Source organism: Miniopterus natalensis, chromosome 14 (assembly GCF_054644295.1).
Source record: "Miniopterus natalensis isolate mMinNat1 chromosome 14, mMinNat1.hap1, whole genome shotgun sequence".
Taxonomy (NCBI): domain Eukaryota; kingdom Metazoa; phylum Chordata; class Mammalia; order Chiroptera; family Miniopteridae; genus Miniopterus; species Miniopterus natalensis.
Genome location: NC_142094.1, coordinates 41,995,247 through 42,007,906, shown reverse-complemented (window position 1 = coordinate 42,007,906; position 12,660 = coordinate 41,995,247). Strand labels below are relative to the sequence as shown.

Sequence of the window (12,660 nt, the reverse complement as noted above, 5' to 3'; positions counted from 1 at the left end):
GCCGCCGCCCACATGTCGCAACAGGTTTCCGAACAGATCTACCAGCCGTACCAGTGGATGCCGCGCGCAGGCCGGCTCCGCCTCACGCCAGCCCGAGATCCCGCGGGAACAGAGATCTTGGCCTAGAGACCCGCGCATCTCGGGATTTGGGGCGGGCGCTCGAGCGCGGGTCGTAACGGCAGCAGTCAGCGGTTTGACCTTGAGGCCTGGCACCGCTCCCCAAGGCGATCCGACCCGCAGCGCCAACAGCTCCGCAAGAGCCAGGCCGAGGCCCAAATCCAGCCTCTATCGCCCCTGGGCTCTTCGCTCTCTTTCCTGTAGCCAATCGGATCCCGACGTGGTTCGGCCCCATGGCCGCGGTCAAGTAGCAAGGGTGGTTGAGCCTATCGAAGTGCGGCCTTAAGTTTTACATGTCGGCCAATCAGTGGCCAATAAACAAGAAGCTTCCAAGATCAAAGGGAAAGGGGTGGGATCTTAGTGGAAGCAACGCCGCAGGACGGAAGAATGACAGGGAAGCTCACTAATACCGCAGACGTATTTTTCTACGTACAAGGGGGCGGGGCCAGTTTGGCCGCCGCGCCAATGACTGGTTGGGGGCGTGGCCGAGGGGCTAAGCGGGAGTTGGAGGCCCGGGGCTCTCTGGGCCGCGCCTGAGGCAGACGCAACGGGGCTGGGGGGCGGCTGCAGCGGCGGCGGCGAGGGTGGGCGCCGCTGCTGGCCCGGGTGGATGGAGTTAGAGGGGAGGGGTGCTGGCGGTGTGGCGGGGGGGCCGGCAGCTGGGCCGGGGCGGAGCCCCGGGGAGTCGGCGCTGCTGGACGGGTGGCTGCAGCGGGGCGTGGGCCGGGGGGCCTGCGGCGGGGAGGCCGGGGCCTGCAGGCCCCCGGTACGGCAGGATCCGGACTCTGATCCGGACTACGAGGCGCTGCCGGCTGGAGCCACTGTCACCACGCACATGGTGGCGGGCGCCGTGGCAGGGATTCTGGAGCACTGCGTGATGTACCCCATCGACTGCGTCAAGGTGAGACTTGGACCGGCTCCGAACCCGACCTGGGGCTGACCCGACCCCTGGGTCCAGTCCGGAGCCAGGATCCCGGCCGAGAGCCGGAGTCGACATGAGTTCCTTTCTGGCTCCCGCCACCACCACACTATTCGACCGATACTCCCTGCAAGCAAGGTCCCGGCCGGGAGTCGATCCCAGTCAGGAACCAGGACCCATTTGTAACCGTCAGTGAGATCTGAATCGGGACTCTGGAACGAAAATCTGTCAGCCCAAGCCCTGGATCTCAGCTGGGACTAAACAGGAATAGGGTGGGATGGGATGAGAACAGGTAAGTGCTAACTTAAGGTGAAGCCAGCTGGCATGAATCAGACCCTTAGTGGCTTGAGATGCTGGGCAAGTGCTTTTACAAGCTCCTTGCTGTGTCTTCCCTCAAAAGTGACGGGGCAGGAACTAGAATCTGGTATCTCTCCGCTAGAAAAAAGATTTACTTAATAAATCTAACCCATGAGTGATTGGAAGTGATTGTGCAGTCGTAATTCAGAGTAGCAGACGGAATAATGTGGGAAAGACTTGTTCAGGAAAAGGTTTCGGTTTCTATGTGCAGCAACTGTGACACCCCACCTATTTCCTGAAAATGAAAATTGAGCTGGGATTAGGATTGTGTATATGCAGGGAGCACACCAGCTCCCAGCTGGGAGATGAAACTGATAGTGTATTTCTTTAGCCATCTGAAGTTGACAAAAAGGGAAAAGTTGCCTAGAAGGGAAGCATTACGGTATCAGAAAGTGGATAGATGATGTGGGCCCAGTGCGAGGGTATGATTTGGGTGAGGGTAAGTCTAGTAATTGCATCCACAGCCAAGCAGGCTGATCAGTGGATTCAGAAGTCATGTCCTTCTGAAGAAAGCTGGGTGAAGAGGGGAACAGATTATTCTTGACATTTCTTATTGTGCATGAGCTAGGTACCAACCGCTAAAAAACAGAACTAAATTGAGAAGGAAACTTGCAATACGACAGAGACTGGTGCCTCCTTTATGTGTTAAGGGCATAGTCAAACAGTATCCTGTCAGCTCCTTGATGCAAAGTCTGTTTCTTTTGCCTTCCTCTGGTTCCAGTACCGTTTCATGTTTTCATTAGTAATGTGGCTGAGGAAATGGGGAAAGGGCTCATTAAGCTTTGTGGATGACATTGAGTTTGGTAGTAGGATTCTAGCACACTGTAAGGTAACTCCTAACAGGGGCCATCCCGTTTGAAAGGGTAGTGAATGCCCTTGGCTAAAGTGGACATTAGAATTTTAAATGCCCTTGTCAGTTGGGAGGAATAGAAATAAACAGTAAAATCCATCAGAGAGAAGTAAGAAGATGGTTAATGCTCTGACAATATCAAGATGTAAAATGGATAACTACAAATGAAAAAGATTCAGACATTTATGTAATAGAGGCTAGGTTGAATGACTGAATTGTTAATGCTGTATATCCAAAAGTTAACATGATCTAACTGCAAGATAACATCACTGTACTTAGACTGTGAGTGAAGAGCAGGGTCTGGGGTGCTCTGTTTCAGGATAGGTATCAAATGAAAACTACATCAAGGAACGTGATGAAAATTATTAATGACAAAATATACAATGTAATGTTACTGCAACTTATCAATTTAAGTGTGTCCCATTACCTTGGAAGACTAGTTCCTTACTCCATGTATTTACGTAATTCTATTGTTGCTGTAAGCATTTTATAAATCCCTCTGTCAGAAATGCCTCTAGAATATTTGGGTTCATAGCCCTAATGGGGCAAATCTTTGTCCTGTGACAAGATGGAGTTGATTTTTTTAGTAACTGAGACCATTCAGAATCAAGTATGTCAAAATGGGTAATACTGGTTAGGGTCAAAGATAAGGTGGAACCAAAAAGCAAGACCAGTGAACTGCTGAGGCTCATAAAGCGGCTAAGGGAACCAGTTCTGAAGGAGAGTTCCAGAAATGTTTTGCATAACCACAGCATTGCTGGGAGTCACTTCTAGACTTCCAAGGTAACGACTGTATTTTTGAAGAACAGTTCTTACTCATTTACATACGCTTTAGAATTTTTTTTTAAGTTTGTCATACAACATTATAGTCATGCCTCAACGCCCTACATTAAAGAAATAATTTTTTAATCTGGAAGAAAAATGCTCAGGAGTCTTTAAAAACAAAAACTTTTATTTTTTATTTTATTCTCACCTGGGGATATTTTTCCTTTGCTTTTTTCAGAGAAAGAGACAGACATTGATGTGAAAGAGACACATGGACTGGTTGCCTCCCGCACGTGGCGCCCCAGGCCTGGGATCGAGCCTGCAACCGAGACACATGCCCTTGGCTGGAATCAAACCCAGGACCCTTTAGTCACGGGCCGATGCTCTAACCACTGAGCCAAACCAGCTGGGGCACAAAAACTAGTTTAGAAGAACCATTTTCATTTGCCATTAGTGCTGGGACTTAAATGACCAGAGAGAAGAACTAGGCGAGATCAGTAGAATTTCGTGTTAGTATGTTAAACACTTGTACAGACATGAAAGTAAAATTTAACTCTCTTCCTTCAGAAAAGGCTTACAGTTCACTTGTAGCTGGGCAGCTCTTCTTCCTCTTTACCATAAATGAATGGTAGAGAGGAAGAGCCACCCAACTGTACCTTAAGGCTAGAGGCAGGTATCCGTGTTGGAGCCTCTAGGGCAACCACAGTGTTAGCAAATGAAAGCTGACATTGCTTCTTGGCATGCAAGCCTGTGTGCCCCCAGCCACTTATCTGGGTCAAATCAACTTAAAATATCCTTGGGAGGGACCATGGAAAGTCAGCATAGCCTTGTTAGGCCAATAGTTATTCAGCCAACTATTTCCATGGTCGTAGGGCAGTTTGAGAACCCAAATAAATCCCAGTTTTCCTTTTCTGGGTCTCAGAGGCAAGCACCAGGTTTATCTATAGGGATAGGCTCTGGAGCTCAAAGCATTCAGAACTCATCTCAGAATCATCCAGCGAAGTACCTACCAGTCTCCAAAGTGCTGCTTCTTGGCTCTGTAATGGTGAAGCAAATAATCTACTCCCATAATAAGTTAAAGGGGAATTTTTTCCAAACTCCAGATGTAAATGGATATCTATACACATTCGATGAAAGATTAAGAAATGGAAACATTGGCTTATTTTTTTTTCTTGCATCTAATAATAATAAAAAATATTCAATAAATGGCAATTGTTCTTACTTGCCAAGCACTATCTGACATATCTTATATTCATTTATTTATTTAATCCTTGAAACGACTTCATGAAGTGTACCCCATTTTCAGTATTTTACAGATGAAAAAAAAGAGGCAAGTTAAGTAACTTGTCCAAGGTCACAGTTTAAGTGGTAGAGTCATGATTTGAACCCAGCCTGACTCCCAAGCCTTCCATACTGCCTCCCAAAAGCAGATTTCCAGAACCAAGCAAGGCACAGAATGTCACAGTAGTGCTTGTTCCTAAACATGGCCTATGGATTAAAAGCTGGACGTATAATTATACCCACAGAGAAATTAATCCTTATTCTCATTGACTTTCAGAGACAGTGGAAGGGAGGGAGAGAGGGAGAGAGAGCAACTGTGTGAGAGAAACATCAATTGGTTGTTTCCTGCACACTCCTGGTCCCAGGCCGGGCTTTGAACCTGAAATGTAGGTGTGTGCCCAGACCAGGAATTGAACCCGCAACCTTTTGGCATACTGCATGAAGCTCCTACCAGTTGAGCCACACAAGCCAGGGGCACAGAGAAACTTTAAATTGAAAACAAAAAATACTAAATTAAACCTGATTGACTAGTGGTTAAGGACCAGTTAGTTGCCCATGCATATTTGTGAAGTGACATAAAATTTACAACACTGCCATGATCTGTAAATTCTAAAATCTGAACTAATATTTCTGAGAGTCATTTAAATACAATAAAAAGCCCATTTCTAGCACCTTATAAATTACCAATGGCTTTTACATGCCTTAACTCTGAATCCTCACAACAGCCCTATGAGCCAGCCATTCTTAGCCTTATGCTATAGACTAAGCAATATTATGCGTAATATTGAAGCTCAGAGAGACTGACGTACCCAAGACCACACATTTAGCTAAGCTGGGGCTTAAACGCAGGCTTTCTGACTCAAATGTGGCTTGTCCTTTACCAAACCACTTATCTCCTTACTAGTTTGTTTGGCTTTTCTTCAGAGCCAGGGTTTATATTGAAGGCTATTAATTGTTACTTAGAGAGCCCATCTTTTCCCAAAATACTGATCTGTTGGCCCACCATTTGGGGAGCCATGTTCACTTTATTTGGCATAGCTTATGCCTCGGTCCTAAGGATTTATTTTCCTTGAGTTAGAATTGTGAGTTAGATTTAGAAGTGCAAAGTGTTTAGAGTAACTTACCTACAGTTCAGGTTTCTCTTGAGTGTTCCAGGCCTCTGAGGCCAGACCTTCCAAGACTGGTTGCCATTGACTCCAGCAAAGCAGTGCAATTTTGGAACATTCTCCCTATGTAAGACCAGTTACAAACAGACTTATGGAAACACAGAATTGTTAAGCTGCTAGGCCCAACTTATCTATTAGTGGCCATAGCCAACAAAGACTTGTAATCTCTTTGAATAACTCATGTGATGGATTTTACATCCCCTGGGTGATGTGAAAGAACGGTAAGCACACCCTTTATTGGATATTTATGAGGTTTTTGTATTTTTTAAAAATACATGTTTTCATTGACTTTTAGAGAGAGAGGAAGGGAGACCCCCCCCCCCCCCGCCCCCAAGAATGGCCCACCACCAGGGCAGGTGCCCTGACCAGGAATCCAACAGTGACCTCTTGGTTCCTAGGTCCACTGAGGAACACTAGCCGGGCTATGAGGTGTCTTTTTTTTTTTTTTTAATATATCTGTATTGATTTCAGAAAGGAGGGGAGATGGAGAGAGATAGTAACATCAATGATGAGAGAGTCATTGATCAGCTGCCTCCTGCACCCCCCCTCCCCCCACTGGGGATGGAGCCTGCAACCCAGGCATGTGCCCTGACCAGGAATTGAACAGTGATCACCTGGATCACAGGTCGGTGCTCAAACTATTGAGGAATATAAAAAGTGGCCGGGCTGAGGTGTCTTTTTTTGACAAGTGGAAACAAATGTGTTAAATTGTGCTAAATACTGTGTATTTCTGATTGAACTTCCAGTTATTTGTTGACAGGAGGCAGGAAAAAAGTAATATAGAAGAATGTGGATTGCTTGTGGCTAAGTCAGACGTGTTAATAGGGTTAGTTTCTGTTAGTCCAGTTAGTTTCTTTTCTCCCATGCTCTTGAGAAAAGGCATTACTCTTGGGTTCCAGATGGCCAACAGGAAGATTCAAGCTTTTAAACGCAGATTCAATCAGTGATTAGAATGAAGTGGGAATTTAAACTGTACTTGGGCATTAGTTACCCCTACACTGGCTCACTAGTGGCTGATTTGCTGCTTTTTGATTCATTAACTTCATTTATTCTTTCAACAAACATCTGGAGTGCGGGCAGTGGTCCAAGCACCAGATATCGATTTTATATTCTGTTAGTCCCCGTGCCACCTTAACCTTGAAATGCATCAGTAGACAAGAGATGTTCATTGAGAGACACACCCTTCAGAGACACTTACCCTTTGGGAAGTGTTTTAAGTAAGATTCATTTCCCAAATTTTAATAAAACTTTGTCAAGGAATATCATACAAAGTGTCTACTAGGAGCATGTGAGATCTTGCTCCCCAGCATATGTTGTCAGTTTGGCTCAAATAAACTCCTATAAAAGTTCTCTACAAGTTTGGACATTTCTTACACTGACAAACTCATATAAATGGAATCATACAGTATGTATATTCTTGTGTCTGATTTATTTCATTTAACATTATACCTGTAGAATTCATCCATGGTATTACAGAAGTTAAAAAAAAAAAAAAGTGTCTACCATAAACTTTTAATTTCAATCTTTGAGTCTCCTAGAGATTCCAAGGATTATATTTCACCAAGACTAATTTTACTTACTGATGCCAGTTTTAGGATTTGGTCAATTTAGATTAGAAACCTGGAAGCCCTGTCAATTTTAGAGACTAAGTTGGTTTCCATCTTCATAGTTTCAGGGTAAACTTTCTTCCCAGGAATTAGAGCATCATCTATTAGGAATGCTACTTTTGCCAAGACTTTATCTTACAGACCCAGCTGCTAATGCCAAATACTGTCAAAAAGTCAGATTACCATCTCAGTTATATCAAAAAATGAGCCATCATCTCATTAGTCAGTGTAGTATTTGGTCAGGAAGCAGGCCCAGGATCAGTCTTCAGAGATGGATCAAGTATGTGTAGGCAATAAAGACTTGATTTTCGAATCCATTTGTAAAGAATTCTTAGCCTGAGTTTTTAAGGCACAAAAGCAGCTTTCTGAAACACAGGCTCGATATTTGTTCCTGGGGCTATGAATCATTTTGGAGTTCAAAGACACTTACCAAGGGGTAATACTCCTCAGGGAAATACTCTTACGGTCACCAATGACTAGAAAAAGAAAGGTCCAAGGCTTAGAAAGATGGGATATAGATTTGAAAGGAAGTAAAACTGGATGCCAGGTACCACTCCCTGCACACTGGCTTCATTCCATGAAGGTCTGCCCAGTGCCCAGAGCCTGAGTGTTGAGGTTGAGAAGCTGGCCTCACTGACATTGCACTTCTTTCTGTAATTTCAGACCCGAATGCAGAGCCTACAGCCCGACCCAGCAGCCCGCTATCGCAATGTGTTGGAGGCCCTCTGGAGGATTATAAGAACGGAGGGCCTGTGGAGGCCCATGCGGGGGCTGAATGTCACAGCAACAGGCGCAGGGCCTGCCCATGCCCTCTATTTTGCCTGCTACGAAAAGTTAAAAAAGACATTGAGTGATATAATCCATCCTGGGGGCAATAGCCATATTGCCAATGGTATTGAGCCTTCCTGTGCTGGTTCCCCCATTTTCCCAGTTCTTTGGGCTTTGCTGCTGTCAGTGCTTTCCAGTCTCAGCATGGTTTGGAGCTGAAGCTTTGGGCTGGGGTAGGCCAGATTATAGGGGAGGGACTTCCAAACCTGATGTTCTGAGACAACCGGCTGCTTCAACCCCACCCCTCCTTTGGGGCACCTCAACAAAGGGTTACAATTCCTCCCTTACCTACCAGCTTGACTCTTTCCTCTCATCTTCTCCCTGGCATCAACTTCTCCCTGGTAATGTGGAGACACACACTGAACTACCCCCGTTGTATATTTCTTGATAGTCAGGTGGTTACCTGCTCCTCTGGGCAGGATTGGAGGTGACCCAGCCACCCAAGGAAGACACTAATGGAGCCCCAGCTCTTCGCCTCACCTTTTCAGGATCCCAACTGACTAGAGGCAGTTTTTGTCATTGAGGACATGACAAGACCTCAACAAGTGAATGGGGTGGGGCCAAGGGACTTCTGTATGAAGAAACCAGAGGGATGGAAGTTGTGTGGAAGTAAGGGAATGGACAGCAGCCTGGAGATTGAGGATTGTCCAAAAACCAAATTGAGTGTAGAGAGCAGAGGGTGAGGAATACTGTAGTTCAGAACTTGAGGAAAGGTCTAGATGGACAGATGTTGGGATTTGGAGGCAGGTTGGGCAGCATAGGGGCATCAGGATAGAAAGTGAGATTCTGTGGTGAAGATCTGCCACCTGCCCCCCATGTTCTCTTTCCAATAAAGGCAGTTGATGTGCTAGCGTCCCTTGGCTGCAGTGTATCTGCTTCCTATTTGGGGCATGAACTGAATTTTTTCTTGGAACCATCTTTTTTCTTAGAAGTTTTAAAAATTGATTTTAGTGAGAGAAAAACATCAATTTGTTGTTCCACTAATGTACTCATTGGTTGATCCTTGTATGTGCCCTGACCAGGAATTGAACCCACAACCTTCACGTATCGGGGCAATGCTCTAACCAACTGAGCTACTGGGCCAGGGCCTGTTCTTGGAATCTTCATTGATAAGATCTAGGCTGTTTTCTTTTATTCTTCCTGCCCTTAGTATTCTAGATGTTGAGTGTACATTGGTGACCTTACTAAGTTGGTGAGAACAAATATCTTCATTTCTCAGAACAGGAGTTTAGGAGCAGTGGGTTCCCATCTTTTGAACTGGCTCTTAGCATTTCCTCACCGCGCTGTGGTTTAGCACAGCCACTTCCCTTTGCTCTGGGGCCTCAGTGAATCAGTTGCCCTCTCCAGGCCTTACATGTGGCAGTTGTTTTCTCCTTTGCAGGTGCGGCTGGGTGTGTAGCAACATTACTTCATGATGCAGCCATGAATCCAGCTGAAGGTAACGATTCCTCAATTTTTCTCTCTGGGGGCAGCTGCTCTGGGCTTTTCCTTTATTGCAAAAAAAAAAAGCTGAGAAGCGCCTGAGTTTTGGTGGGAAATCTTGCCATGTTACCTTGTCTTACCACTAGAGGGCGCTCCATCCATGTTGTCCAAACTTAGGAGGAACCCTTTGGACTGGTAGCATATTATTTGAGATTTAATTAATCTTTGAGGCTTCCCTGGAAAAAGATATGGCTCTACTTAGCCTGTTCCCAAACCTTCTTGGAAGTCCCTTTTGTAATGGAATTCATCTCATCTGAAGTATTAGCAGATTATTTCACTTTTCTTCAAAGATTTTGACACTTGAAAATACTTCCTTGTTGGAATGAAGATCATTGAGATAGGAACGAAAGGGTGAATTATAGAGCTCAGTCCCTGCACTGTGGCTTGGATCTTGGAGGTACTCAAACAAATATGAAGGGATAGCATAAGGAACATTACCATGTTCCTTAACTTTCAGTTCTTTGCCTGTCTGGGCAAGGCCACAGTGTGGAAAGGGCCAAAGCTAAGGTGAAGATCCACAGAGCTCATACCGTGTAATCTGCTTGAGAGAGTAGGAGATATTTGGAAACTGAACCCACACTCTTGGCTAGGAATTTTGTTTTCTTTTTGGTAGCACTCCTCCTGTGGGAGTGTAACCAGCCTCATGTCATAAGAGTTAGGTGCTCTTAGTACTTGAGGATTCATTGTTATGTTCAGTGCCACCTAGTCATTTGTTTTGGGAGTTACAAAATAATGATATGATAGATAAGTACTTAGTTCAAGGAAACCCTCTATCTTATGTGTTATTTAGCTGGTTTTAAAGAAATCCTCCTGGAAGAGGGTCCATTATTTTTTGGCTTTTTACCTACCCTCTCTGATCCCCTTCTTTCAAAAAAGGGAAACCTTAACTGATCAGGCTGACAGCTCACTCATGTTTTTCTCTGTCTCCATTCTATTGGCTGACCCACTCACTTGGGACTCTGAATCTGGACACTTGCTCACCGGTTGGTTGCTGTCACCATTTTTTCCTTCTCGTTGATGGCATCGCCAGTGGTCAAGCAAAGGATGCAGATGTACAACTCACCTTACCACCGGGTGACAGACTGTGTGCGGGCAGTGTGGCAAAATGAAGGGGCCGGGGCCTTTTACCGCAGCTACACCACCCAGCTGACCATGAACGTTCCCTTCCAAGCCATTCACTTCATGACCTATGAGTTCCTGCAGGAGCACTTTAACCCCCAGAGACGGTACAACCCCAGCTCCCACGTCCTCTCCGGAGCCTGTGCAGGAGCTGTAGCTGCAGCTGTCACAACCCCACTGGACGTTTGCAAAACACTGCTCAACACCCAGGAATCTCTGGCTTTGAACTCAAACTTCACAGGACATATTACAGGCATGGCTAGTGCCTTCAGGACGGTATATCAAGTAGGTGGGGTGACTGCCTACTTCCGAGGGGTACAAGCTAGAGTAATTTACCAGATCCCCTCCACAGCCATTGCATGGTCTGTGTATGAGTTCTTCAAATACCTAATCACTAAACGGCAAGAAGAGTGGAGGGCAGGCAAGTAAAGCAGCACTGAATGAAGCCAGGGGTTCAGACAACACTGCTGCGCCCCACCCACTCCAGCCACATTCTCTCTCCTGGCATGCTCCAGCCTTGAGTGGAGTTGGAAGGAAGGTAGAAGGCTCTCCCCAGGCTACTGTTGTTTTGGCTAACATCAGTTTACTGCCAACCTCCGTTGCCGCCACCTTTCCTTCCAGGCCCTAAGCAAGTGCAGCAAAGCACACCACAGCACCTTGGATAACCTCTCCATCCTAGGCCTGGTGACCTGCTCTCGACTGTTATAGAGGGATAAGCAGTTCAATCCCCTAGTTCCTAATAAAAAGCCTTTAAATTAAATGGTTTCATGGGGTTTGTCTTGCCAAAGGGGAAGTGAAATGCTGTCGACTATTTTTGACTTTAAGCATAAATGAAGGGGCCCAAAGGGAAAGTCTTTTGCATATGTCTAATTTTGTTTCTGCTGATTTTCATGGTGATTTAAGATATTGGGGCCCTACCCCCCTTGCTTTGGTAATTAGGCTTCAAGGAATCTCCCTGATGGCAGGAACAATGGGCCTTTGACAGATCCTAGCTAAATAGGTGCTCTTGATCCCACTATTGCCTTTTCCCTAGGGCAGTGTTGTGGCACAGAAAAGGCTGATCTCTTTTCTGTTTCTCAGCTCTGCCTGCAGCAGTGAAACTTTCCATGTGGCATTTTGTTTTCTAATGTACTTGCAAAACTAAAATTATTTAGCGAAGCTGTAAGTCCTAAAGATTAGGTGGTAAATAAGAAATCTTTCACTTAAGGCTTTTACAAGTACTTTAGTATATGTAATTTCATCTGTTCTCAAAATCTGAGAAGTAGGCAGTCCAGGACCTATTTTATAGGTAAGCAAAGCTTGTAGAGGCTATGACTTGCTCAAGGTCTCACAGTAAGTGCCAAACTGGGACCCCAGCCCAGATCTTTCTGTCCCAGGAGGTGAAGCCAGTTGTGCCATCCTGCAGACAGGGAATGAGCCAAGGGCATGCACTGCAACCTGCCATCCCAAGGAAGCTCCCTGCTGCACAGACTGTGTTTGGAGACTTTCAGGGATGGGGCTCTCTCTGTGCTTTGTGGGTCAGTTTGTTCCTTTTTTGGGATATCAGCAACTTCTTCAGTACCTAGAGAAGAAAAGGAAACCCATGAAACTTGCATCTATCTTTGTTACTCATTCATTCAGTAACTATTGAGTGTCTGTGGCAGGCTCTGGTGTTGGGGGCATGATGATAAATGGAAACATCCCAGTCCACAGGGAGCTTATTGTCTGGAGAGGAAGATAGACATAAACAGGCAATTACAAGATGAAATAGAATGAATACTAGTTTGGAGGACAGGAGTACCCAGCCTGGCCTTGGATGACAGGGGGTAGGTCTTTTGGAGCAAGTGACATCTGGGTGATACCTGGAAGACGACTAACTAGGTGAAGAGGGGAGGGGGAATGTTCTAGGCAAAGACGTGCAGGTAAGAGAGAACAGGAAGTGTTGGGTTTGGTGTGCAAGTGGTTTGTGGGGCTGACAATCTGGGGAAGGCATGCAGCTAGAGCTAAGCAGGGGCTGGGTCTTAAAAGCAGTGCTAAGGAGTTTAGAGTTTATCCTGAAGGCAATGCAGAGGCATTACAGGATTTTAAGCAGAGGTGTGGTGTGATCAGATTTACAATTTAAACAGATTACTGAGGCTCTCTGAGAAAGGATTAGAGGAGCAAGACTGGACAGGCAGGCAGACCGGTTAG

The 12,660-nt window shown here is 45.7% G+C and overlaps 1 protein-coding gene across 1 annotated transcript; it reads left to right on the top strand.

Moving 5' to 3' along the window:
* The first annotated feature begins 727 nt into the window (after positions 1-727).
* Positions 728-11,251, top strand: SLC25A28 (solute carrier family 25 member 28). The gene is made up of 4 exons (XM_016220068.2): positions 728-1,018; positions 7,726-7,954; positions 9,272-9,328; positions 10,403-11,251. Exons 1-4 carry the CDS (start codon positions 728-730, stop codon positions 10,918-10,920), a joined length of 1,095 nt encoding a protein of 364 aa, XP_016075554.2. The 3' UTR covers positions 10,921-11,251.
* The last annotated feature ends 1,409 nt before the right edge of the window (positions 11,252-12,660 follow it).